At 37.9% G+C, this 27,349-nt stretch overlaps 1 protein-coding gene and 1 pseudogene across 1 annotated transcript; one reads left to right on the forward strand and one right to left on the reverse strand.

The window, feature by feature from the left end:
• Positions 1-3,795: 3,795 nt before the first annotated feature.
• Positions 3,796-4,529, forward strand: LOC138880787 (uncharacterized). The gene is made up of 2 exons (XM_070160963.1): positions 3,796-4,123; positions 4,240-4,529. The coding sequence occupies exons 1-2, from the start codon at positions 3,796-3,798 to the stop codon at positions 4,527-4,529; spliced, it is 618 nt and encodes a 205-aa protein (XP_070017064.1).
• Positions 4,530-7,108: 2,579 nt separating this feature from the next.
• Positions 7,109-10,066, reverse strand: LOC104228287 (zinc finger protein BRUTUS-like; annotated as a pseudogene).
• Between the last annotated feature and the right edge of the window lie 17,283 nt (positions 10,067-27,349).

The raw sequence follows: 27,349 nt of genomic DNA on the forward strand, positions 1-27,349 counted from the left end.
CAATTTACTTTGCGCAACTACATCTATGGCCCTCTTCCGGAAGGAGAAATCACTAAACTAGTGTCTGCCTACTTCTCTAACCATAAGTGGCAGTTACAGGAGTTACCCTTCGTTCTTCCACATGCATTAGAAGCCCAAATTAATAGTACTTACATGCCACTCTTAGCTAATAATTATGACCATCTTATTTGGGCAATTACTCCCACTGGTTTGTTTACGGTCAAATCTATATATCATGAACTCCATAAAGCTAACTATCATTACAATGAACCAGGTCTTATTAATTACAAATGGATTTGGAAATTACAAACACCCCCAAGATCTCTTTCTTCATTTGGTTAATATGTCATGGCAGGTTACCCACAGCTGCTTATTTACATAAAATTAAGCTCTTAAATACTGATGTATGTTCTAGTTGTGGATTAACCACTGAAACCATAAAGCATATTTTCTTTGATTGTAATGATGCAAAATCGCTTTGGCTGACCCTTAAATTAGATATAAATCAGGTGGTTAGTCCTGTTAATGCAGACTCTATGCCTTGGTGGCATAATTTCTTCAAAAGTACTCATTTGGGATACTATAACTGTATTCCCTTAGCTTTTCTCTTGCCATTTGCATTATGGCATCTTTGGATTATAAGGAACAAGAATCTGTTTGAGCATTCTAACGTTCGATCAAATGCCAACTTAGTATATAAACAAGCTGCTGAATTTTACTATCTCACAAACCCTAAACAAAGTATACCAAAGACGCTACCTCTTTATCTTAAATGGCATCCGCCAGAAGGGCAGCTTCTTAAGTTAAACATAGATGGTTCCACATCTACAAACCCACTTAATTGTGGAATTGGAGGTTGTTTTAGGAACTCTCTCAGTACCTGGGTTTTAGGATTTTCAGGACACACACACAGTAGTTCAAGCCTACACACTGAATTATTAGCATTAATTATGGGCCTGAAATTAGCTTTAATACACAACTTTTCTCCTTTGATCATTGAGACAGATGCAGCTACAATACTGGACTTGCTTAGTACACCTATGCCTAAATATTCTACTATTATTACTGATTGTAGGTACTTGCTCCGACAGCTGCATGACCCAAAGATCCAGAAAATCTACAGAGAGCAAAACGGTGTGGCAGACTGTTTGGCTAGGCATGGGGCAACACATGTGGAGGCAAATCCTGTACTATTTTCAAGACCTCCAAATTTTGTCTTACCTTCTTACCAGCAAGATCAGGCAGGAACGCTGTGTAGAAGGCTATGTAAATCGACGGCTATGTTAACTAATAGTAACTGTAGTAGTATGTGTGATAGTAGTAACAATGTAAGCAACTTTAGTTCAAGTAGTATGTGTAATGTAGTAGATCCTAATCTGATGCAGTACATGCATCCCAAAAACTCTTATGTAACTTTTTAGCTTCTTATAATATGTCTATCTTTTTGACCAAAAAAAAAAAGCTCATGTAATGTACTGACAATAAATAAATAAAAAAACATCAAAAATCAGCAAAAAGAGTATACACCACCTCATTCTCAGTGATGGCTTTCTTTTGGTCGTCTTTCTTGGCTTCCTTTCAGTTCCCTTTACCCCGGCGATTTTTGGGAGCCTAGTATACCTTTCTGCCTTAAGCTTCCTAATCCGACGTCTTCCGTCCACGACGTCTAACGGCTTACTCATACTTTTTTTTTCTCTTATGGCTTTTAGCCGTCATGGATAGAAGACGTCGGATTAGGAAGCTTAAAGCAGAAAGGCATACTAGGCTCCCAAAAATCGCCGGGGTAAAAGGAACTGAAAGGAAGCCAAGAAAGATGACCAAGAGAAAAGCCATCACTGAGAATGAGGTGTATACTCTTTTTGCTGATTTTTTATGCGCTTTTTTTTATTGACAGTATATTACATGAGCTTCTTTGCTAATTTTTTATGTTTTTTTTGGTAGTAACTTCTTTTAAAGAATACATAGGAACTTTGATTTGGCTTATTAGAAATGCCCTATTCGTATTCTCAAGCTGATATTTACTCTATTAAGAAAGGGGGATGCCATAAAATTTTGATCTTTTGATGTTTTCTCATTCATATTCACAGGTTAATGGTGTTGAAATTTCCTTGTTGGCTAGTGACAATAATGAGGCATTGAGGGAGCAAAACATCAAACTAGCATTGACTTGAGTTACTTGCGCGGCAAAGTTGACTCAGTGAGTGAATAGAGCTACTTGCGTGGTAAAGTTGATGCAGTAAGTGATATTCCACATCCTAGATGTTCTTAGTTACAATGTTGTTTATTCCTAGGAATAAAATTACTCACCTTGTTAATGACCATAGCTTTTATTGGTTTGGCATACTACTAGTAGAGTAGTAGTAGTGTATTAGTAAAAGACTGACGTGTACGTGCTAAGATTTACAGTAAAACTTCTAAAATCTTTTTTTAACAGATAGGGGGAATCATAGTTCCGTCTTGATCTTATGACCTATTTGTTTGAAATAATTACTTGTTGCATGCTTTCCCAAATCTGACCTTCTCACTTTGCTCTTGGGTTTTCAAATTCATTATGGAATATATTATTGTCTTCATCACAATTATCTGTATGATCTATCTCCCAATTATTTTATGTCTAACTCCTCACGATTGGAACTTGGAAATCGTTAAATCCTTTCTTAGCTTGTTATTGCAAAAGAATCATGTTGGCTAGTTCTACTATTGAAGATTAGCCTTTCCTTTATGGCTTGTAATGTGCACAATTGCAATTCCGAGATGGGATGTGTTACGACTGTTGTTTTTCCTTTAATGATATGCTATACTGAATTGTAGCAGTTTCTTGCTACAATTTGTTGAAAGTAGACAAGTTGTATTTCATTGCCATGTGATCCTTTTAGATATATGGGTTTTTACTGAGTAACTTCTTTGGTATGTTATTCATTTATCTAAATTTAAGCATTTTTTGGATCTTGGTGCTTTAGCAGTCCTACAAAGTAGAAAAAGGTACTAAGCAGAATGGCCAGTACCATTGGTACTCCACTGTTTGCTGATGCTTGTACAGGAAATCAACAGAGGATATCATATGCTAGAATCTTGATTGAGGTAAATGTGACTAAAACCTTGCCTACAGAAGTGACTGTGATGGATCCATCTGGAAGGCAATTTCAGCCATCAGTTGAATTTGGGTGGAAGCCAGAGTTTTGTACTGAACGAATGCATGAAAATTGGGCATGACTGCAAAGAGGAAAAAGGAGCAGCAAGGTCAACCAATGAAGAGAAGGAAGCCAACAAAAACAGTACAAACTTGAGTAGCAGAAAGGGTAATACAGCAGCAAGGAGCAGGAAGCCTAGTAATGCCTCATCAACAAGAAGATGCAGGGATATGTTTGATAGATAAATGTAAGGCAACTGCAAGGGGAGCAGAAGGAGAGTGGTCACAACTAAAGAGCAAAGGCAGTAGTCCAAAGAAGAGAACAGAATACCAAAGGGCTGATGCAGAGGAAAATGAAAGGAATGAGGGTCAGAAAGATTCAATGGCCAACTCAGAAGGAATGTATGCAGTGTCAACAAAGAATGGCTTCCAAGCTATTATGCCTGAGAAACAATTGGGTAATGCAAAGCCTCCTGATAAAAGAGGAGGAATAAACACCACTCAATGACTCGGTTGTTTTGGAACGTGAGGGGAATAAACTCAATGGCCAACTCAGAAGGAATGTATGCAGTGTCAACAAAGAATGGCTTCCAAGCTATTATGCCTGAGAAACAATTGGGTAATGCAAAGCCTCCTGATAAAAGAGGAGGAATAAACACCACTCAATGACTCGGTTGTTTTGGAACGTGAGGGGAATAAACAAGAGGTACAAACAGAAGGAAATCAAGCAGTACCTCATAGAAAATCACATAAAAATAGCAGGTCTTGTAGAAGCAAAAGTCAAGGAGAATAATGCACAACATGTTGCTGGGAAAATTGCATGTACATGGAGTTTGCTCAACAACTATGGTGATCCTAGTAATGGGAGAATTTGGATTATGTGGGATAGCAGACTCTGCAGTATCAAAAAATTGGCAAGCCAAGCACAATATATACATTGCCATATCATGGGGAAGCACAATGGAGTGGATTGCTTACTAACAGTTGTTTATGGTTTTAATACAATGGAGCAGAGAAAGATGTTGTGGTCTAAATTAAACTATCTGGGTTCAGGGATTAATAAGCCTTGGTTAATATGTGGGGATTTCAATGCTATATTATATGTTCAGGGATTAATAAACCTTGGTTAATATGTGGGGATTTCAATGCTATATTATATCCTCAAGGTAGACTATATGGTGTACAAGTGACAATGGCTGAAATTAAAGATTTTGCAGATTGCTGTCACAATCTCTCACTGAATGAACTTCCATGGAAGGGAGATTATTACACTTGGTCAAATAAGCAGCAGGGGAGTGATAGAATATATAGCAGAAGACTGGATAGAGCAATGGCAAATGATGAATGGATGCTACATTATGGGCACTCGAGTACAGTATGGGGAGCCATATGTTTCTGATCATGCGCCTATGCTTATTCAAATGAGAAGCACTATGAGAAACATAAAAGTCCCATTCAGGTTCTTAACATTTGGGCATACCACACACAATTCAAACAGCTAGTGGCAGTGTTGTGAAGAGCGTGAAGCGAGGAAAAGCGACAACCCTCATTTCGCTTAAAGCGAGAAGCGAGAAACGAAGCGCTCGCTTTTTTGAAGTGAAGCGGAATTTTAAAAAAATATTAAATAAATTCTGTTAAGAGGAAGGGCGGTATACCATTGTGTTAAAAACTGGGCAGCATAAAAATAGTGAAGGAAGAACTGGGCAGCATTTCAACGAAGAGGATAAGACTGAGAAAGAAGAACCGAAGGGAAAAAAAATTCGCCAGCATTTCACTGCTATTTGGACGCTGAAACAGTGAAAGAAGAAGAAGAAGAAGAGTGTACAAGACTCGGAATCCTAGCCTCTTTCTCTCTGTTGCTGCTGGTAGTATATTTTAATAAAAAAACACCTTTCTTTTTAATCAAATCGGCTGGCAGGTGTTTAAAACAGAGAAGTGTTCGTTTTGGTCGCCTCGCTTCGCTTCGTCGCTTCTCGCATTTTAGTGTGAAGCGCACGCTTTTGCCTACCTAAGTCGCCTCATATAGCAGAAGCGGTCATAGTGTCGCCTCGCTTCGCTTCTCGCTTTTAGCGAGGAAGCGACCGCTTTTCACAAAACTGGGAGGATGGTTGGGCAAGGAACCAAACAACAGAGAATGAAAAATGTTTGGCTCAAAATGAAGGCCCTTAAAGTAGATCGTAAAAGATTGAATTCCGAGGAGTTTAAAGGGATAGCAGAGAAGATTAGTCAGGCTAGAGAAGCACTAAAGGATATACAAGGGAGGATGCAAAATTATTATTCAGATAGCTTAGCTGATCAGGAGGAGGACTGCTTACAACAACTTGAAAGGTGGTCTATGATTGAGGAAAGTGCAGTGCAACAAAAAGCCAGAACTTGCTGGATGAAGTCTGGACCCTGTTTAACACACACAGCAAGTTGCATTATGTGCTGATGTAACAGATGAGCAGGTCTATGAAGGCTTATGTTCGATAGGAGATGACAAAGCCAGGAATAGATGGATTCAATGCTGTGTGTTTCAAGAAATCGTGGAATATAGTGAAACAAGATGTGAAGCAGTCAAAGATTTCTTCATCACAGGGAAACTCTATAAGGCAATCAACTGCACCACTCTCACCTTGATTCCAAAGACACCTAATCCAGCTATGACTACAGGCCCATAGCATGTTGCACAGTACAATACAAACTAATATCAAAAGTGTTGGCTGCTAGATCACAGAAGGTGATGAGTTACATTATATCTGAGGCTCAAGCAGGGTTCATCCCAGGAAGGAGGGCACGTAATATAATTTTAGCTCATGAGCTAGTTAAATCATATAATAGAAAACACATTTCTTTTTTATGAAGGTTGATATACAAAAAGCGTAAGACTGTGGAGTGGGTGTGTTTGCAACAAGTCATGGAAGGATTGGGATTCCCTGAGAAGTTTATTGGATGGATAATGACTTGTGTCCAACCAGTTAACTACTCTATTATGCTTAATGGTGAATCCGTAGCACCGTTTAATGCAGCTAAAGGGCTAAGACAAGGGGATCCAATATTCCCTTTTCTCTTTGCTATTGCGATGGAATATTTGAGCAGGTTGCTTAATGGATTGAAGAAAGAGAAAGGGTATAAATTCCATCCGAGATGTGGAAAGCTGGGTATTATTCACTTGGGTTTTGCTGATGACCTGTAATTATTTTCCAGAGGGGACAAAGAATCCGTTCAAAAATTACAAGCATGCTTTAATACATTCTCAGCAGCATCAGGAATGAAGGCTAATATGGCTAAGAGTGCAGTATATTGTGGAGGCATCAACACTAAGGAGAAAGATGAGATACTACAATTGCTAGGCTACAGTCAAGGAGAATTGCCATTTAAATACTTGGGAGTTCCACTTGACACAAACAAGCTGACTGTAGTACAATGGCAGCCACTCATTGGGAGAATAGTGTCCAAGATTACATCTTGGACTGCAAAAAAATTGTCATATGCTGGAAGAATTTCAACTGGTGCAATCAGTGATCTTTGGCATGCAATCATACTGGTCCCAAATCTTCACATTGCCAGTTAAAGTCCCAAAGTTAATTGAAGCCTATTGCAGAAGCTATATGTGGTCTGGGAGTAATAAGATTACTAGGAAAGCACTAATTGCCTGGGAGAAGATATGTCAACCTAAAGCAGCAGGAGGACTCAATTTACACAACATAAAGCAGCAATTGCAAAGACATACTGGGATCTAAGCCAAAAGCAAGATAAACTATGGACAAAATGGATACATGCATACTACATTGAAGGGCAAAATGTGGACAACATGACCATCCCACAAAGTGTAAGCTGGATGGTGAAGAAAATCCTAGGAGCCAGGGAGATTATTACACAGCTGAGTAGACCATTGAGTGAGCAGAAAAGTTTGATCAAACAAAACTACTTACAAATAAGTCCATCTTATCCAAGGGTTACAGTGGAGAAGGATGATGCACCAAAACACTGCAAGACCAAAAGCCATTGTTATAATGTGGCTCCACAATCATGGAAGGATGCTAACTGTAGACAGACTGATAAAATGGGGACTCAATATTAATCCCACATGTATTTTCTGTCGAGCTGAATGAGACCAGAGATCATCTCTTTGTAGAATGTAGATATGCCAACCAACTATGGTGGAGATCGTTTCTATGGCTACAGATGCAACCTGTGGCAATTAATACTTGGGGGCAATTCTTTCAGTAGTTTATAGAGCAAACAAAAGGAAAATCAAAGCATGCACAAGTGCTAAAAATGATAGATGCTGAAACTATCTATGCATTGCGGAGGGAGAGAAACAGCAGGATATTTGAAGGCACTTCGTGAGACTATGAAAGTGTAGCTCTCGTGAGATTGTATGTGTCTGCAACCTTTGAGCTGGAAGGAATGTGAAAGGATGGGTACAACAGCTATATTACTAGACCTGTAAATAAGAATAGTAGCTTAGATAGTAAAGTTGTCTAGGAATTAAGGAGTCTTTTCTAGTATACTGTCTCTAGATGATATTGCTAAGCTGAGTTTAAGCTTAGGTAATGCGCTGTACTGTAACTCAGCTTAGCTAATGCACTGTACTGTTTTCGCGGGTGATTAATGAAACTTTTAATTACCAAAAAAAAAAAAATCCCAGTATTTTACCACAAGTGGGGTCTAGGGAAAGTAAGATGTACACAACCTTACCCCTACCCTAGAAGGGTAGAGAGGCTTTTTCCGATAGACCCTCGGCCGACAGAGAACAAAAAAGGTCACAAATTCATATGAAAGTATTGCTTATGGGGGAACATGGGGGCAAAAAAAGGAAAGAGAGGGATGGGGTTTCTCTCGCTTTTGGCATAGCAGCTTCACCATCTTTTGTGCTTGAAGGCAGGCGCTGACTCGTCTACCTCTTATCGTCAAAGAATTTGCATATACTGCAAAAGTACTTTGACATGGAAAATACATTGCATGAGGGTGTCGTGCAGCTAGGTCCAATTGCTTGAACTTTCAAACAACGGATGCACATAATCTCTACTGTTGCTTTCCCGAAAAAAAGGTAGACATGAGATGTAAAGAACCCATCTGCAACCTTAGGTATTTCTAGCTAAGGTTTACCTGTCCATTGAATGGTCGCTCACTTCATCATGGCAGAATCTGCATGTAAACAATTTTCCACACCAAGCTGCAGGAAGTTTGCAGTTTCTTCCGTAGTGCTCACATCCAAAAATCTGCTTCTCTGGATCTCGAAAGGACGGTGAACACCCAACATCTTCATTACAAGAAACTTCTTCTATTGATGCTTGTGATTTCTGCTGAGAGGCTATCCAACAGCTGAGTACATAGAAAAATCATCAAGATGCGGTTTACTGTTTATTAATGTACAGATTTTGCAACAGATAAAAAGAGCAAAAAAAAAACACTAATACAAACCTAGTCATCAGATTTTGAATTAAATAAGATTTCCTTCTTGGATCAAGAGTTGAATCCCTGTTAACTTTTCTAATCTCTGACTCAAGTCTGTTTGGTTCATACGGAAATGTCTTTCCAGCTGGGTTTGAACATATGGTCACTCTGGTCCAAGCCTTCATGAAAAATGAACAACTGAACCTAGTATTTTTCAAGGAACAAATGTTACCTCCATTGAATGCATTAACTGTCAAGCCATAAATTAAGCTCTAAACTGCAGTTCCTAGAGCAAGATACACAAAGAAATAAGTGAGGGCATAACATTAACCTCTGTTTGTATTGCTAGTTTGCAAGGCTTTTCAGGCTGTGCAGATATTTCAGGAGTTCGTCTCCAACACTCGTTGAGCCATTCGCTGAACATGGTGTTTTTAGTAGCCTGCTTTAATGTGTCCATCATCTTATTCTGCTCATCCTGAGGAAGAGCAGAGGTTATCCAGGGCAACATTGATTGAAGTACTTCAGCTCCTGTGCTTCCAATTATACGACCAACAATGATTTCTTGCTCCTCCACAGAGAAATGTTTGCCAAGCAGTGGCCACAACTCCACATCTTTTTCTTCCTTTTGCCTACTGATTGACCCTGCCAACTTTCCAGCAGACTTCTAACACTGTTTGGTATTGCCCACTTCACACCATATATGTTAAGGAATAGGTCCCAAATCTGTCTGGTCTGCCGGCAATGAAGAAACAAATGATTTACAGACTCCAGGCTTTCTTCACAGAAAAAACATCTACTGCATAAGGCAAAACCTCTTCTTTGTAGCATATCTTGGGTAAGACATCTATTCCAGGCTACAGTCCATCCAAATCCAGCAACTTTTGTTGGTGCTTTGGTCTTCCAAAGCATCTTTCATGGCCATGATTCCTCCCGCTGCCCAGTTTCTTGTTGAAGAAGATTATAGCAGCTTTTAACGGAGTATTTCTTATCTCTACTGGCCATCCAAATCTGGGCATCTTCTCTACTATCATCCAAGGCTATAGGCTCTAAAATTTTGCGTAGTCGACAGATATCTTCCACTTCCCAATCATTGAAGTGTCTTCTGAAAATTGGTTGTCATCCTGTTCCTGTGGCATTCTGCAACAGTGCAAAGTTTGTTAGTAGTAATGCTATAAAGATGGGGAAATTTTTCTATCAGTTTTCCTTCTCCGGCCCAGACATCTTTCCAGAACCTAGCTTTGTTCCCGTTTCCAATCTTCACCATTATGTTTCCTTGTAGTAAAGGCCATAAACTACTTATATACTTCCACAGAGAGGCACCTGCATATGTAACCACTGGACTAGGATCCCAATAGTCTATTTTACCTATTTAATGGTAATCAGCTTTTTCCATGGTTCCTCACCTTCTTCATTAAATCTCCATAACCATTTGCACAATAGACTCTTGTTGTAAAGCTTCAAATTCCGCACTCCAAGCCCTCCAGCTTCCTTGTTTCTCATTACTTTCTGCCAATTGACCAAATGCATTCTCCTTTTTCTGCATTGCCTTCCCATAGAAACTGACTCCTATGGAATTGATTTTCTTCTCAATTGCGAGGGTATAGGAAATAAAGACATCAAATAGGTTGGTATGCCATCCAACACACTATTAACCACAGTGATTCTTCCACCAAAGGACAGATATTGCTTGTACCATGTGGACATCTTCTTTGTACATTATCAATTAAACTTTGCCATGTGGACACCAAGTGGAAGCCCCAAATAGTTGGTTGGAAACTTTTCAATTCTGCAACCCAGAATATCAGCCAGTTCCTCAATCATGTTATCAGCATTAATACTGAAAATACAACTCTTTGTCAGGTTTATTTTCAAGCCTGAGACTTCAAATGCCAACAGGATCCCTCTAGGATAGAGAATTTTCTCCCTCTTGGCTTCACAAAATAAGGGTATCGTCTGCATATAAGATGTGTGAGACATTCATTTCTCCTCTTTCATGATTCTCCATTCTACAACCCCTCTCAGATCTTTTTAACTTAAACTCAAAATTTCCATCACCAGGACAAAAAGATAAGGGGAGAGGGGATCCCTTGTCTCAATCCTCTCTGGGAGCTAAAAACTCCTACAGGATTTCCATTCACCAACACAGAAAACTTCACTGTTGATATACAAGTTCTGATCCATTCAATCCACCTCTCTCCAAAATTCATCATCTTCAAAATATTGAGCAAGCATTCCCAATACGAGATACTGTGAAAACTAGCATCCTATCGATGGAGATATAAGTGATGTCGACTTCCACATTTGACGCTTGATGAAACAGTTTCGAAAACCGAAGAGGGTTTAATATGTCATCCAAGTAAAATTATAGTAAATATTATCTCCCACATTTTGAAACTTCACGCATGACCAATTACAATTTTTTCCCGCGTGAAGTAGCAAAGGGAATAATTTGTTATTGGTCCTGCGTGAAGTTTCAAAATGTGGGAGATAATGTTTGTAATTTTACTTGGATGGCATATTAAACCCTTTTCAGTTTTCCAATGTATTTCATCAAAGAGTCAAATGTGGAAGTCGACACCACCTATATCTCTTTGATAAGATGCTAGTCCTCACAGTATCTCGCAAAGGCAAACGCACAAGAATATCATCAATTATATTATCTGAAGGTCGCGAAGTACATTGCGAGGTACACATTGTTGTTTTTTCCCTTAGGAGGCATCAATATGATCGACAACAAGAACCTGCAAAAATAAACAAGTATAAGGAATCTCCAAACCGTCTTTCCCCGTCTTTTTTTGTTGAAAAAAATTGAACCAGAACCATCTCTCACATCTTAAAATTATTTGTAACATTTGAACTCTTGGAACACATCTTAAATGACTTCGGCACACAATTAGCATATGCATATGATTACCACATTTATTTTAAAACTAAGAACTGCTCCAAGTAACCTTTTTATTTTATTTTTTTGCAAAAAACAGATATTGCTGAAAGAGAGGGAAAGCCCAAAAAAACAATATATGCAAATTAACAAGATTCTCAAATAACTAAAAGACTTCATTTGGAGTTTCATTTTTCACTTGTTGAATGAAAATTCACACTCCTGTAGATTCTTTCTCTCTCTATATATATGTGTGTGTTTGTAGGAGTTCTAATTTCTTTGCACATTTGTAAAATGGAAAAATTGCACTTTGCCTACTTTCAGTTTTTTTAGACTACATTTTGGCCCTTGTACAGCCGTGAAAGTTACTTTTTGAATGCCATGTGTAGGGGTGTTCATGGAAAATCGAACTAAACCGAATCAGACCTATAAAAAATTACTATATATTTTTTTTGTTTTGATTTGGTTTTGATTTTGAATTTAAGAAACCAAATAAATTTGCTTTAATTTTGGTTTTAAACAAAAAAAATACTCGGAAAAAAACGGTTTGATTAATTTGTAAACGATGGCATGATGGGCATAGATTATCATGTTTCTACATTTTCATGGTTCCATCGTAATACTAAATTTGGAAATTTAGTTGGTTTATTAAGCTAGATGACTTATGATCCTGTTTTTAGTTGTTGCAATTTCCATCGTGGTATAATAGTGTGTTTGGCCAAGCTTCTCTAAGGCCAAAAACACTTTTTTCAAAAAAAAAAAGTATATTTTTTTTAAAGTTGAAGAATTTGGCCAAGTTTTTAGAAGTAAAAAAAAGTGCCTTTGAAAAGAGCAGAAGTAGCACTTCAAAGCACATTTTAAAATAGTTCAAGGGGTAATAGGACCTCCAAAAAGAAAAGGTGTGTAGTTAGTAATATGGTCATATGTCGGGGAGGATTTTATGCATTATCCCCTCAAAAAACTTGGCAAGATCATGTTTTCCTGCCTTACCAGAAAAGTATACAAACGTAATTGAAACATTTGCGAGGAGAGGGACATTTATTAAATGAAGTACATGTATACTGCCAAAGAAGACAAATGACCCCAGCTTGGGAGCATTGACTTCAATGTGATTTAACTCACATAAACGTTCCATCACCAAATGCTCAAGCAACGGGGCATGGGAGATTAAACTTCCAAGAAATTCAGAAGACATTGTGACTTGACATAGTTCTAGGATACATCTCCTCTGGAAATACAATAAGTTTTCGGTAAACATTGCTTCATGACTTCATTTTAATGCATTTTCATAAGTGTATGTATCATCTTTTGGGCTTTGAGTCATCCTGATTTTTGACATTTTCTTCCCAAGAATTGATTGCCGACGCAGGTGAAGTACCAAGAAGGCTTTCCTCCGCTTTAAACTGTCTTAAACGTCTTCACATCAACTCGGTGTGCCGGGATGAATTAATTGAGCTTCAAGGTGCTCTTTGCTTGATTAAGAGCTCCCCAAATTTACAAGATATTGAAATGGAGGTTCTTAATGATGTTTTTTCTCAACCTTATTTTATGTGTTTTCATAATCAATAGATTTTGAAACTTTCAGAGTTTTCTTTAACTTTCATAGGTGTATCATCGTTTTCCGGATGAATATCCTTTTTTTTGAAATTGGTAACATTTGTATTAAATATAAACATGACTGCACTAAACCAATGTAGTCATCCATAATTACAAAAGGGAGTACAAAGAGAGACAAGCTAAGTCTCTATAGAGATCATAATAGGTCTAAAACATCAAAAATACTTTCACTCTCTTCTAAGCACTCCTGTTTACACCAAAAACAAAAGAGCGTAAGGCAGCTCCTTTTCAACTTTTGTATTGAGCTATGTGAATCTTCAAAACATCTTAGGTTCCTTTCTTTCCAAATTGCCCAGCATACACATGTATGGACAATATTATTTTTTTTTGGCAATCCGCTAGGCAAGCGCCTAGGGCTAGTTTTTTATTAATAAATAAAAATAAAAGTACAACAATTAGGAATAGTACAAATAAGGGGGACAATAGCACCGATATTGTTACCTATATGCCTTGGCTATATAATCACTCCTCTGCGCCTCACATTGCGTTATGATGGCAGCCTCATGTAGAGGATTCATGGTGTAGCTGCCGGCAATGTCTCACGAGGGCATATAATCTCATAGCCGTGTGGATATTTTTCCAAAGGCATAGGACCAAGGCAACTCAAACCGGGCTAAACCTTACCTTACTAATCCTATTGAGGCAATGAAAAGGCCTCACCTACTAGCACGCATGTAAAAAATAAGAACTGGAGAGTACCAAATATTCAATGATCATCACAGAGTTTATAATATACTCTGTGATGATATTACAAATGAGAATACTAATAAAGTGGTATAATAGAATGAAGTACCAATTTGGTTCATGTCCCTTCTTTTCCAAACATGTAAAATCTGCAATTTGCAGTTCTTTGTTGTTTTCCTCAACCGTGTTCAAAAAGTATTCAAAAATCATCATTTCTTTTTTGAACGGTTGGACCTCGTTGAGGTAGTTGGGGCATTCTTCTTTTGTTTGGCAACTCTCATTGGAGGTCGCCTAACATTTAAAAAATCACTGACCTTGTCATCCCAACTATTTTTCCTTGTATGTGCTTTTTTTATTTTTCCACTATGCATAGGTGATAGGTCACCTTTTCTTGATGCATCTTCCCGACATTGATTTAAGATATCATCTTCCTCTCCTTCTTCATATATATCTCTACCTACCAAAATTGGATTTGGCATGTGTTGAGAAACACATTGAGTCATCAATGTATTTCCAGCTTGTGCAGGAACCATATTTGCCATACTTTGTTGTTGTTTTTGTGATTTGTTCCTACTCACATTCCCACGACCAGTGCAAGAGACTGTTTGACTTAAAGAAAGTAGAGGAGCAGTCTTACAATTGCATCAAGTAGTTGTCTCTCCTCAACCGAAATAATTGGAGTAGTTGTTGTGAGTTGCTGCTGCCCAGAATTTGGTTTTGTTGCTGCTGTGCGATCACCAGTATGCATACTAGTTGAGGCTTGCAGATCATTTTGTTGTTGCTGCATTTTAAGTGTTGGTGTAATCACAATTTGACTTGTATTAACACCTGGAGTGGCCTGCTTGGCACATGTTTCCGCTGCGCTAACCAACCTTCCAGCTGCTGCATCTGGCATAGCAGCAGTAGGAGAGTTTCTGGGGATGAAAATAGGAGCATGAATGTTCAATTTGGTCGTGGGACTTGATGTTGTTGCCTCATGAGGCTTTGGCTTTACTGGAGGATCGATCTCCTCACCTGCACTCTCCTGCTCACCTTCTTCAGATGAATAGCCAGCAAACCCATCACCCCAATCATCTTCATCATCCTCCTCTCGTTGTTCACGCCACAACTTAGAATTGATAGCCATTTCCTTTACCTTTTGTTGGATAACCTCATTGTTGTTCCCAGTTGACAGGACAAGCTGCCCAGATTCACCTTTGAACTCCCTAAAAGACTCTACTGACTGAGAAGGGACATCAAACACGAATGTGTTCAAAGTCACCATTGGTTGTTTAACCAAGGTGGTGTTCATTACCATTTCTGCCTAGGCCTGTTTGATAATGTTTTCCACTTGTGAACTGGAAAAAAGAATCGTAGGAGTGCTGGACCTTGGTACAAGCTCGCCCTTTGACACTTCTGCTACACTTCTATTTATAGCATTTTGTCGCTGCTCAACCTGCATCATTTTTTTCTATTTGTAGTGCTTTTTTGCTGGAAATCGTTGTCCAGTTATTCTTACTAATTTGTTGCCCAGCTTCCTTTGTATCTTTTTCAGCTGTTGAAACAATTTCAGCTGGAACTAAAACAACAGTAGATACATCTACAGGAGTTGTACCTGCTACTGCTGATTTCTCAAGTGGTTCAACCAGTGCAACAACATGATCAACAGTTGTTTTCAATGCAGTATTAGACTTCGAATGTGCACCTACTCCACTATGTCCTGCCCCTGCTACACCTGCAGTTGAATTTTCCATATTCACAGCCTTACAGGCTGTAGCATCAGCACACTCGAAGGCCTCAGTACTTACATGTTCCTGGCCCTCCTCATTCACAATAATAGCTTTGTATCCTGTTGCATTATCAGCTTGTTCACCTATACCATTAATAGGTCGATCACCTCCCGCTACTGTCCCTATACTACTGCAATTCCCTCGATTCCTAGCTAAGGCACGATCGACAGGAACAATAGCGACACTCTTTGAGATCCCAAAATTGCTGAGAATCTGTGCACCATCAGAGATATTAACATCAGTTTTTTCTACTTGCACAACACCTCTAACACATGTTGCATCTGCTCTTTTACTCAAATCATCACACACTTGCTGCCTAGCATTCTTATCATTTTCTGATCCTTCTATAAGTTGTTGCCCAGCTCTCTTAGCATTCAAAAAATCTCTTGCATCACCCTGCAATTTTTCAACTATTTGATGCTCATTCTCATCACAAACACGAGCTGCTTGAACTGCCTTTCCTTTTAAGCGCCGACATTGATTTTCTTCGTATCCTTGATGCTTACAATGGCCACAATACGAAGGCAAATTATCATAGATAATTTCCTGGTAATCCTCAACAATCTTACCAGTTTTAACATCAAGATATTGAAGCCTAATCTTTTCAGGAAGTTTGTCAAGTAAATCAATGATAACCTTGACTCTTGTTATGCTAGGACGAGATCTAACTTGTGTTGCCTTATCAATTGCGATTGGTTTTCCAATAGCAGCCGCAATGGACAATAAAGGCTTACGAGCAAACAGTTCAGGCGACAAATTCGGCAAAGAAATCCAAATAGCCACCTTTGAAGTTTCCTGGTTTGGATTATATCCAACACTCCATGGGAAAACTCTATATTGATGCTCCCTTCCATTATGTTGAAAATAGTTTACAGCTCTTGCCAAACAAGCAACATAATCTTCATGTTGATCACAACGAATTAAAATTTGTCGTGGAGCCAAAGAACCGAACAAGCAATTACCTTTGATACCAAAGATTTTCGGCAGAATACTCCTTAAAATCTGTAAATTTGGTACGTCGCTGGACAATTTTATCATCACTGCTTGATGTAATCCTTCCTCCTTTGCAAATTCTTCACGTTCATCCATGGAAAATTGAATGGTAGGAACTCCATGAACAATTTCAAAAGGTTTCAAACTCGTTTTTGTGAGAGATGTGGCAGATTGCTTTTGATTCAAACTTGCTGCATATGTAACAAAGTTGTTGATGTTTGGAGTAACTTCATTTGAGTTTGGATTCTGCTCTCCCACAGCCAAAGGTTGGGGAGAGATGTTGGCTGCCATGGAAAGGCTCTATTACGCACAAGTTTCAACACTACATCGCACAGAAAAGAAGAAGCTGCCCAGATACACTGTTTTGCTACAGTAATGGACGAACCAATTTGTAGATCTGTAACAATTGACTATGGATTTGAGGGTGAAACCAATTGGGGATTGTGCGCAAAGAGAAAATGAATCTTTTGATATCAAGTTTGCGAAAATCCACTGCTAGATTCCGAAGTTATGGCCGATGAATAGTAACGGATTTACTATTCACCCTTCTTCCTAGAGAGAAGGAAGAGTGTATTTATTAGCTTTGTTGCTTCTTCCTATTCACCCTTGTAGGGACAATATTCCATCTCTCCTTCTGGCTAGACTGCATTCTATCTCTCCTTCCAACTTGTTAGGACTTCCCTGATTCTCCCTGGCATAACCCATTTAATTCCCCTCAGGTTGATGAATATCTTCCAAATTTGATCTGTGACACTGTAGTGCAAAAAAGATGGTTGATTGTCTCCTCCTGAGCTTTACATAAGTAACATCTGGACCCCAACTGATATCCTCTCTTCGTGAGATTATCTTGGGTTAGGACAGCTTCTCTTGCTAGAAGCCAGACAAAACATGTCACTTTATTAGGTATTTTAACTTTCTAGATCATTTCCAAGGTCAACAATCAATCTGATTATTAGAATGGTTGTATTCCTTGTAAGCTGATCTAATAGAGAAAATTCCTCCTTTCCCCCCTTGCCAGAACAACATATCTTCATTGTTGGTGGTCCCTCTAAACTGTTGTACAGTATCATAGAAATCCGTCAGCCTGTCAATTTCCCAAACTCAAAAGAAATTAAAAACAAAATATGAAAAACTTAGTCATATAGAAATCTTCTAAATGTAAGGTTCCATTCTTGACCTGTCCAAAGTTCTCCAACAGAGGCTCTTTGTTGTTGATTCAGATTGTAAATGTCCGGAAATAGTTGCTTTAAAGTTCTCTGTCCAAGCCATTTATCTTCCCAGAAGGATTTTTTCCTTCCATTTCCAACTCTGAGACTGAGATTGTTTCTGAACCTTGGCCATGTGCTTCTGATAGACCTCCACAGACTCACCCCATAAGGAGTACAAACTGTTTTTCTTGTCCAACTACCTTCAATCCCATACCTTTCCTGAATTACCTTCTTCCACAAAGATTGCTCTGTTGTGGCAAACCTCCATAACCACTTCATCATCAATGCTTGATTCTGAATTTTCAAATTTCTGATCCCCGTTCCCCCTTATTTCTTGCTGGTAATAAGTACTTCCTACCTGACCAGATGAAACTTACTCTTATCACTGGTGTCTTGCCATAGAAAGTTTCCTCTCAGTGCATCTATTCTTTTAACTACACTGGACGAAACTAGAAATTAAAACATCATGTAAGTAGGCATGGCATCCAAAACACTATTGATAAGGATTAGTCTCCCTCCCAAAGATAGGTAATGGCTCTTCCAACTAACAAGTTTCTTTTCACATTTCTCAATTACCCCATTCCATATTCCTTTTGACTTGCTTTTTGCTCCAAGTGGCTTTCCCAGATACACTGTTGGTAGAGCTCATATGTTCCCCCCAGTATTCTAGCCAAACTATGCATCTCCATCATTTCATTAACTGGATAGATGAAACTCTTGTTCCAGTTAATGTGTAGTCGAGATATTGCTTCAAAAAGAATGAAAACCAATCTCAGAAAGAGCAATTGTTCTATGCTAGCATCACAAAACACCAAAGTATCATCTGCATATTGTAGATGGGTGATTTCCAGGTTGGTTGACTCCCTAGAGTTTACCCTGAACCCCTGATCCTATTATTTGCTATGGCAGTTTTAAACATATTGTTTAAACCTTCCATAGCCAGAATAAATAGAAAAGGGGAGATTGGATCTCCCTGCCTCAAACCTCTCGGAGAGGAGAAGAAACCAACAGGTGAACCATTGACTAAAATAGAGAATTTGACAGTACTAATGCTGAATTTGATCCAACTAATCCATCTTTCATCAAAGCCCATTTTCGAAAGTATTCGCAGCAAAAACTCCCAGTTAAGGTGATCATATGCCTTTTCTATGCCCAGCTTGCACAAGATACCAGGTTCTTTGCTCTTCATTCTAGCATCTACACTCTCATTTGCAATGAGAATAGCATCCATTATTTGCCTACCTTTGATGAAGGTCATCTATTGATTGTCCACCTGCTTGCCCATTACTTTCTTGATTCTTTCTGTTAGGAGTTTTAAGATTATTTTGTAGACACAACCTATCAGACTGATAGGTCTGAAATCTTTCAGTTCTTTAGCTCCAACTTTCTTAGGAATCAAAGCCACCAAAGTGGCATTAAAGCTTGTTTCAAAGACCCCAGTAACTTGAAAATGGACTGCAGCTATCACATCTTGACTGATCATTTCCCAGCATTGAATGTAGAAAGCCATAGTATACCCATCTGGACCAGGAGCTTCGTCCCCTGCACATGTTTTGACACTCTCCCAGATTTCATGAGGCTCAAAAGGGCTCAATAACATCTGATTATCCTCTGAGCTAATAGTTTGACAGTCCCTTAGGCTGCATTCTGGTCTCCACTCCTCAGTTTCTGTGTATAATTTTTGGTAAAAAGAAATTATCTCCCTCTTGATATCTTCAAGATTCTCCACATTTTCCCCCATTGACTTGTAGCTTGTCAATATTGTTATATCTTTTATGGGCATTTACAGTTCTGTGAAAGAACTTAGTATTTCTGTCACCTTCTTTCAACCATAAGGCCCTGGACATTTATCTCCATGTTATCTCCTCCTTCCGAGCATTTTCCTCAAAGTCTAGCAACAGAGAGGTTTTTTTGTGTGTCTCTTCCTCATTCAAGCTCATCAGTTCTTGTATATCCTCATATGTGAAGACGTTTAAGACAGTTTAAAGCGGACGAAAGCCTTCTTGGTACTTCACTTGCGTCGGCAATCAATTCTTGGGAAGAAAATGTCAAAAATCAGGATGATCAAAGCCCAAAAGATGATACATACACTTATGAAAATGCATTAAAATGAAGTCATGAAGCAATGTTTACCAAAAAATTATTGTATTTCCAAAGAAGATGTATCCTAGAACTATGTCAAGTCACAATTTCTTCTGAATTTCTTGGAAGTATAATCTCCCATGCCCCGTTGCTTGAGCATTTAGTGATGGAATGTTTATGTGAGTTAAATCACATTGAAATCAATGCTCCCAAGCTGAGGTCATTTGTCTTCTTTGGCAGTATACATGTACTTCATTTAATAAATATCCCTCTTCTTGTAAATGTTTCAGTTACGTTTGTATAATTTTCTGGTAAGGCATGAAAACATGATCTTGCCAAATTTTTTTAGGGGATAATGCATAAAATCCTCCCCGACCTATGACCATATTACCAACTACACACCTTTTCTTTTTGGGCCCGATCCAGATAAAATGCTTGATCCAGCGACCAGGATTATGTTGATGAAATTCCTGCAAGCTTCTCAAATGTGACACTAAATCACCTTAGGGTAGTTAAGCTTAAACGTATTGCCGGAATAAGGCCTGAAATGCAGTTGATCAAGCTTCTATTGTCCAAGTCTCCAGCTCTGGTCAGAATAGTAATCGACACCCACTATGCGTTGGAAGATAAAAAATCTCTCAAAGTAGTATCAGAGATAACAAAATTTCAGCGGGCATCATCTAAAGCGGAAGTTGTATATAATGTAGATTAGTGTCTGCAGTTGCAATCCTGCTTGGTCTTCACCCGTCTTTAATCAGATGAACTGGATAGATGTTCTGAGTAGTATGTTTTATGATGCTAAGGTTTTTCTACATTTCATGCCTGATTGCTCTACTTGATCATTTCCCTTTGGCAAGCTTGAAGCATTTATTGGTATTTTTAAGGGATAGTCCGTTTAGAAGGATTAGAAGAAATCTTTTTAAAATAAAGTTCCTCTTAAAATGGCACAAAGTTTTATTAGAAAGATTAAAAAAATCATTTTCACATAAGTAGTGCACTTTTTATTTGACTGTATAAAAAAGAATCACTGCATAAACTAATGCAGCATTCAATTAGTTTGCGACAAGAAAGAAACATTAGAATATTTTAGGAGAAACAGAGATCAGTGCAGGGGATCATTAAGCAGATTATTCAGGAGGTAACATGTAAAGGGACAATGAAGCCAAAGCTAGAAAGGAAGTTAGTTTCTCTTAATTCCTAACCTTAAGTGTACTAGCTGGAGGTAGGGAAGTAGTAGTAGTAGTGATGTTCTGGTTTGGGGCATGTCCAAAGCCAATTGCTTTCGTTTCATACTTGTACATATTTGCTATTGGTAAATGAAATAGTTTACTTACCAAAAAAACAAATTCTCAAAGCCCTTTAAATGAACATTATTTCACAAAGAAAGTTCTTGTTCATATAGGCCAAGCATTTTTCTTTTTTTTTTAAAAAAAAAAAGTAACATATATAGGCCAAGCATTTTGCAAACCCATTCTTCTAAGATCAACTAAAACTAATGTGGGCATATCTTCAAGCATCTCAATTCTCAGCCTATGCAACATTCTCAATCTTGAATCAAACATTCTAAAGGAACTCATCTTCAGTTTAGTAATTACTTAGGAATGAATAATTCATAAAGGGGAGAAGTAGAAATTTGACATTTTAAGTCTGTTTAGAATGCTATGGAAGGACTTAAGGCTAATTAGCATTTATTTATCTCACGGTAAGATTATTAACCAAAAGTCAAATCACTAAACCACCATCTCAACCAATAATACATCCACAACATCTCAGATGATCCATCCAATTCAAAAGAACATCCAATTCAAAAGAACAGTTCAAATTTTTGTAGAAGAAAATTTACAATACACATCGGCTTTTATCCCCAAATAGCATGAAAAATCTGTTTTAAAAAAAAATAAATTGAAGTTTAAAGGAATGGATGACTAAATTAATCCTCGAACCAGCCCCAGCCCCAACCCCAACCTCAGCCCATCCTCGCCCTCGCCCTCGCCCCCGCCCCCTAATCCATCTTCCCGCCGCTCCTAAGACAACATCCTGTATACCTAATCATACAACCACCAATATAAATTGCAAGATATAATACGTGTCAAACTTTTCTTGATAGAGCATCAGCGCGTCAATGTTCACTATGTTATGCCAAAGTCGGTAGTAAAGCATTATTTTAGTTAAATACATCAAAAATCATCCATTTATTGTGACACAATCTTTTTTGTATCAGATTAGTATGATTCACTTCAAGAAGAGACAATCTTTTTGTATCAGATTAATATGATTCACTTCAAGAAGAGAGTTTATCCATCTTGTCAAACTATTTGCTTAGATCAGATTGAAGACGAAACACATTACATGTACATGATATCCATAGACATAATTGTATTCATTTCCTGACATCAAACGGTTAATCATTCTAAAATCTAAGACTCTAATGTCCTCTATTGCATGTTAGAAGATCCCCACTCAATAAACTTGACCAGAAACACAAATATACTAGGCGTCTAATGGAAAAAATAAATAAAGGAAAAGCATCACCTATATTTTATCACACTTTCATATGTTCATATCAACATTCTATATGCCAAGACTTCATCAATATACTCCCCTGACTTTGCAATTTTACAATTGCAATAGTCAAATGTATCATAAAATATGAAACCTACTATCTAGAGACACAAACAACCAAGCATAAACAAGCTAACTTTTTCACACACATGTATCAATTAAACAAAAAAATAACCACACAACAGTAGCCATATCAAACAGCAAAGGTACAATCATCTCGACAGTCGGAGGAAGGAAAAAACACATGGCTAGCAGAAATTAGCTAAATGAGCAAAGAAGAAGGAACTACCTATGGCAGATTAAAGAATAAAAGAACATTGTTATTTCTTGGGTATATTAATATTCCTGATTAAGAATTCTTCACCTATCTACTTTATCTAAACAAACAAATTGACCAAAGAGAAAGAATAAATCCATTGGTTTCACAATAACAAAAAATAAACCACCACTCAAACCAACTAAAATTCAATATTTGATTTCCTTATATTATTATACATATAGCCTATATATAGACAAAATGTTATTATAGTTATTTAATATAGTTGTTGTTTTCTTGCATTTTAGCCTGTTTCATTTTACGAAAGATAAATTCATCAAACCATGAAATTGTTATTAAAATACGATATCCTAAATCAACAATACAAAGATTATCATAGAGATTTATGATTGTCTTAAGTTGCTCAATTTGTTACTATAAACTTTTAGTTTGTTTTCTGACTCATTATTACTAATCTATTTTCCTACATATTCCCTTCTCTTAGATGGCCTAATAATGAATATTATCATAACAATTCAATTGTGTTTTTCTCCTAAAAATGACCTCACTTTAGTCAAAGTCTTTTTAGGTCTTTCATCTTAGACAATGCAATCTATTCTCTGCTTCAAACTAATTCTTCATTGCATTGACTGTGTTCTATATGTAGTTTTCCTTTTACTGGTAGACCAACATATTAATACTTTCTACTTTTTATATAAGTATTACAACTCCAATCAGACAATCTAAATACTGCACTCGGTTTTTCAAACTTCTCTCAATACATAAACTTCACTGCCCAAGATTCAATTTTCACACGTAAGCCCTGTACTAAAACCCTATTATAAGCAGGGTCGTTGAAACTTTGTTTTTAATTGAAAAGATAAAGTTTTATCAAACATAAAACAGGCTAATATTATGAAATTACGAGCAGGGTAGCTAACACTTAGTTACATCAGCAGACAGAACTTCACTAATATGAGCACATCCGAGCTTCTAAAAACTATCACTGTAGCATAAAAATCATAAAGAATGAAATTTACCAAATTTATGAACTGACAAAAGAGACAATTCACAACATCACAACTACCAAAATGACCTTCATAAAATAACCAAAATTCCCAGGCTCAAGTTGGAATGAAGAAGGGAAACCAATTTCACAATCCAATTTCTACCACCACTTTGATCTTCCCTATGAAGAAATTGTCTTTTCAATTCTGTTTTTTTTAAATGACTCAATTGACAGAAAATCAGTCCTTCGTGTTGATTGCTTCTTCAATAAACATTAAATACAAAGATTATCTGGGGATTATTCAGATTTGTTATTGTACAGGAAAAAATCAGAAGAGAAATGGGAACCACATTACCTTTTGAACAACTTTTATATCAAGCCTTAATTTCACACCAATCCAAAATGTTATGTCAAACAAAAAAAGATAAAGTAATAAGCGAATAAAAGAAATTAGGGCTTTTAGCATAAGGATGAATTTTGGGGAGTATCCTAAGGGAATAAAAGAAATTAGGGCTTTTAGATGAATTTTGGAATTTAGAGTGCAAGGGTAGAAATCAAGAGGAACAAAGTCAAAGAGAAAGAAGGGTACCTAGCAGAAGCGAAAGAGAACCAAGTTTGCCGCCTAAGAAGAGTGTCGCTTCAGTTCACTGCATCCAAACGTTTGTTTCAACTTGTCGTAGCCAAGCAGGCATGTTGATTGTTGTAGTTTGTTGTGTCCCTACTGTATTCTTGATGTCGGCGATGGCAATGTAACAGTAAGAAAAGAAAAAAGAAGCTAAGAAGAAAAATTAGGGTAAAGCAAAAAGGGACTATAAGTGTCAAATTAGGATAAAACTATGGACATAATTACAATTTATCAAACTTGCTTTAAGAAACCTATAGGGACTTAACTGCTTACTTAATAACTTTCATCCTATTCGCTTCCGCTAATAACTAACTCCTAATGGCTAGGTACACCTATTTGAGCTGTCCGTACATGTCGCGCTAGCTGAAGCCATTCTTGTTTGCATCAATTCTCCTAGTAGATTATGAAAAAGTCGAAGAAGGGATTAAACGATGATGCGCGCGGCTTGAATTTCCTTCAGATTTTGTTTGCTAGACGTAATAATAGATTCGTGACACATCTTAGGAGGATCAAGTGCATGCAGCTTGGAATTCCTCCCGAATCCTTGAATTATTTGTTACTTGTTCCTTACTATTATCATTGATCTGTACATATGTGTGGGATATATGATATGTCACCACCCAAAACCTACAAAGAATCGTGGTGGCGCCGGACATTGCTATCGGGCAAGCCAACCAAATTACTTAATCAAAATCTCATTTTAGCACTTTTTGAAATACAGGATTTTTCCTTTATTATTTAGAAAATTCTAAAGAATATAATTTTCAAATCAAATTTAAAAATTAAGTAATTAATATTATACTTCAAATCATCCCAGAACCCGGGGTCACAAGTGCATGAGCATCTACTGATAAGAGAAATAAAATACAACATTCGTTCGGAATACAATGGACGAAAGTAAATACAGTAAACTGGAAGGGACTACCCTAGTTGCGGCCGTCTCGAAAGATGCAGCTCGTCTAGTCCCAAAATCATCCGCGCTGATATGCCTAGAAGACCACTGGAATCACATATACTTATGCAACAAAATGCACAATAAGTGTAGCATGAGTACAAAAACGACGTGTACCCAATAAATATCCCGCCTAATCCCGAAGGGATAGAGACGAGATGGTCAACTTTGACACTCACTAATAGTCCAATGATAATTCATCCTTAATAAATATATTAAACAATGGATTTATTTTATAAACATGATTCTAATCCAAATAGAGGAAACAAGTAAACACACAATTCTTTCATGGGAGTTCCCTTAGATTTCTTGTTATTATTAACAATAGGATCTCGAGCCCTAGTGAGGCATAAAACAGCTCAAATGAGTCCATGCAGCAATACAAGCATGCGCAAATCATACTGAGGTCGACGGTCCACTCCAACAGAAATAAATGTGCACTTGCTGAGGGTCGACGACCCGCCTATAGATGCATCTATTAATCTACCGAGGCGTTCGGCCCGTTCCAAAATAAACACACGCAGACAGACAATCAGTCAAACAGTCAACGTGGAACAAATATCCAAGAAAGGTCAATTCCTTTTAATAATTTGAGAAAACGAAGCTTAAGTCTTTTTAGAAATCCATTTATTTATTTAATGTGATTTAAACAATTCAAGTCATCAATGGGTTCACAATTAATCCAAGTATAACATGCTTTTTGGGTCCTAGACTACCCGAACAATAGCATAAAAGTAGCTACGCACGGACTATTGTCACCTCGTGCGTACGTAGCCCCCACAATTAGGAGCACATAATCAGTTTAACTCACCTATGGGGTAATTTTCCCCTCACAAGATTAGAAAGGAGACTCACCTCGCCCGAAGATCCTACATCCTTCCGAAAGCTCGAACCAGCGCACAGAGTTCCAAAACTAGCCAAATAACGGTAAACTAATGAGAATATACTCAAATACTTGCTAACAATTCAAATTATACAATTTCCCAACTCTGTTTTGTGAAATGACCAAAATGCCCTCGGGCTCACGTGCCCGGAATCTGAAATTTCTCAAAGATAAAGTTTACCCATTACCTAAGGATCAAGAATATATGATTTCTACTCCATTCCCTAACGATTTTCGTGGCCAAATCTTATTTTTACCAAATTCTAGGTTTTTCATCTAAAACCCTTGATTTTCCTTAATTTCACATGTTAAATCTACCCATAATCTATGTATTTAACTTATGATAGGTAGGATTAACTTACCTCCAAGTTTCTAGGTGGAAGCCCCTCTCAACAAGCTCCAAAATCGCCCCAATGCCATGAAAATGTGATGAGAAATGGTCAAAATCCGACTTTAAAACACTCATCTACCTCCAGCTATTTCCGCACCTGCGGTCCTCTGACCGCTTCTGCGGTTCCGCAGGTGCGGCCTTCTTACCGCTTCTGCGGTTCCAAACCAGGCCCCCTCTTCCGCTTCTGTGACTCGCCAATCGCAGGTGCGGTCCCGCTTCTACGGCTTCTCGACCGCATCTGCGGTACTCTTCATTTTTGGTCCTAACCGTTTCTGCGGTTCAATCCTTCGCCTATGCGGGGCCGCTTCTGCGGTCCCAAATCCGCAGAAGCAGAAATACCAGAAGCAGCAACTCCAGCCCTTCTTCGAACTCCGAATTCGATCCGTTAGCCACCCGGAATCCACCCGAGGCCCCCGGGACCCAAACCAATCATACCAACCAGTCCCACAACACATTACAGACTCATTCGAGGCCTCAAATCACATCAAACAACGCTAAAATCATGAATCAACCTCTCAAACTTTATGAACTTTAGAACTTCCAACTTCAACCTTTGATGCCGAAACCTATCAAATCACGTTCGATTAACCTCAAAATTTGCACACAAGTCATATTCGACATTACGGACCTACTCCAACTTCCGAAATCAGATTCCGACCCTTATATCAAAATGTCCACTCCCGGTCAAACTTCTCAAAAACTTTCAAGTTTCCATCTTTAGCCAAATGGTTTCAAAATGACCTACGGACCTCCGAATTCACTTCCGATTGCGCTCCCATCTCCAGAATCACCATACGGAGCTACTTCTAGTCTCGGAATCCTAAACGGACACCAATAACATTGAAATGCACTTTAAGCCAAACTGATGCAATTTCTTCTAAAAATATAACTTCCACGATAGGTGCCAAAACACTCCCGGGTCATC

Source organism: Nicotiana sylvestris, chromosome 11 (genome assembly GCF_000393655.2).
Source record: "Nicotiana sylvestris chromosome 11, ASM39365v2, whole genome shotgun sequence".
NCBI lineage: Eukaryota > Viridiplantae > Streptophyta > Magnoliopsida > Solanales > Solanaceae > Nicotiana > Nicotiana sylvestris.

Bases quoted from the DNA above. Each gene is read 5' to 3' on its own strand.
- LOC138880787 (XM_070160963.1), top strand. From the start codon at position 3,796: ATGACTCGGTTGTTTTGGAACGTGAGGGGAATAAACAAGAGGTACAAA. The intron at 4,124-4,239 runs GTTTTAATACAA...TTATATGTTCAG, and splicing joins CTTACTAACAGTTGTTTATG to GGATTAATAAACCTTGGTTA.